This window comes from Perkinsus marinus, assembly GCF_000006405.1.
Source record: "Perkinsus marinus ATCC 50983 genomic scaffold scf_1104296929352, whole genome shotgun sequence".
NCBI lineage: Eukaryota > Perkinsozoa > Perkinsida > Perkinsidae > Perkinsus > Perkinsus marinus.
In genome coordinates this window covers 1-1,272 of record NW_003216481.1, presented here as the reverse complement: position 1 = coordinate 1,272, position 1,272 = coordinate 1, and the positions used below count along the sequence as shown (strand labels likewise).

The 1,272-nt window shown below is 50.5% G+C and overlaps 1 protein-coding gene across 1 annotated transcript; it reads left to right on the top strand.

Moving 5' to 3' along the window:
- Positions 1-233: 233 nt before the first annotated feature.
- Positions 234-895, top strand: Pmar_PMAR007246 (cell division cycle, putative; the record flags this gene model as incomplete). Its single annotated transcript, XM_002787502.1, has 5 exons — positions 234-307; positions 352-438; positions 489-576; positions 629-757; positions 809-895. Coding segments are annotated over 5 exons (465 nt in total), but the record flags the coding sequence as incomplete, so codon positions are not given.
- Between the last annotated feature and the right edge of the window lie 377 nt (positions 896-1,272).

The window sequence follows — 1,272 nt, the reverse complement described above, 5'->3', positions numbered from 1 at the left end:
TGATGGGAGTATACCATAGGTAGGCAGTAACTGGGCATGGGTAGGCCTCTAGTGAATGATGATGCAGTCGTGTCAGCTCCTGTCAGGATACTATCAATGCTAAGGTGTATTACCGTAAGGCGAGCCGACTATATACTAGAACAGTGGAGAAAGCCACCGCATTGGTGTGTTTGGCGAATGAGTAGTACTAGTAAGAAGGACTACTATAAAATGGTGAGAGGTCTAGCAGGTGTATGCAGGAAGGTGTGGTTGCTGATGCCATCTCAGCTCTGAGGGAGGCCACTGAATTGGACCCGACTTCTATGGCGTACTACTCGTAATGATGGTCTCCGCTAGTTGTTCTCTATGTAGAGCGTGGTGTGCACTGGGTAGAGTATACGAGGCACAAGGGCATATGAACTATGCCGCCTACTATTACCGGAAGGCTGTTGAGCTCAGGTTGGTGCTTAGGTCTAGTCTCTTCAGCTCCTCTTCCTCCTCCTGTCTAGGCCTGAGAGCCTCATAGGGTGGAGGTCCTTGGGTAACTGTTGTCTTAATATGTGCTTTGATGATGAAGCCGCGACTTGCTATGAAGCGGTGGGAAGTGTTGCTGCTCGGTTGTTGGTGATCACAAGCAAGGGTTGTTCAGGCGTGGAAGATCTTCAGGAAGAGCTCTAGGATGGATCCGGAGGTGTACCAGGAGGTCCTACCAAAGCTGGCTAGACTCTACCAAATGCGGGGGGACGACGATAAGGTGGCAGAAGTCTACGCTGAGGTGGTGAGGCGGCGTCGCCTATTACTACTACTGGTGTTACTATCGATGTCTCAGCTACTACGGCGGTTTGTACAGGATGAGACAAGGACGGAGGACCTGGGCAAGGCCACGTCCTTCCTTGTCCAGTACTACTCCGCACGCGTAGGGTATAATGTCGACCTGATTTCATCATGCTGGGTGTTTAGGAGTGCCCAGTGAAGGTCCGCCAGGCCTTGTCTCATTTTGGGCTAGAAATCGGCGTGGCTGTATTCCGGTCCAATGGTAATTCACTCAATGGGACGCATGTGTAATCGTTTCCAATTGCACAGCTCTGTTGTGGTATTGGTCGTTGAAGTTGAGGTGCCCAGGTTGTATTTGCTTTGTATTCCCATGCGGCCTCCTCCCCCTTTATCGTATATGAACCGCTCCTCCGTCCTACCAGGGTTGACTTTCTTGCTCATTGGATGCTACTTGTTGTATTCATCAGTGGCCTCCACAGCGAGTTTATTTATTTCTCCGTTCTCGCCAACAATAAGTCG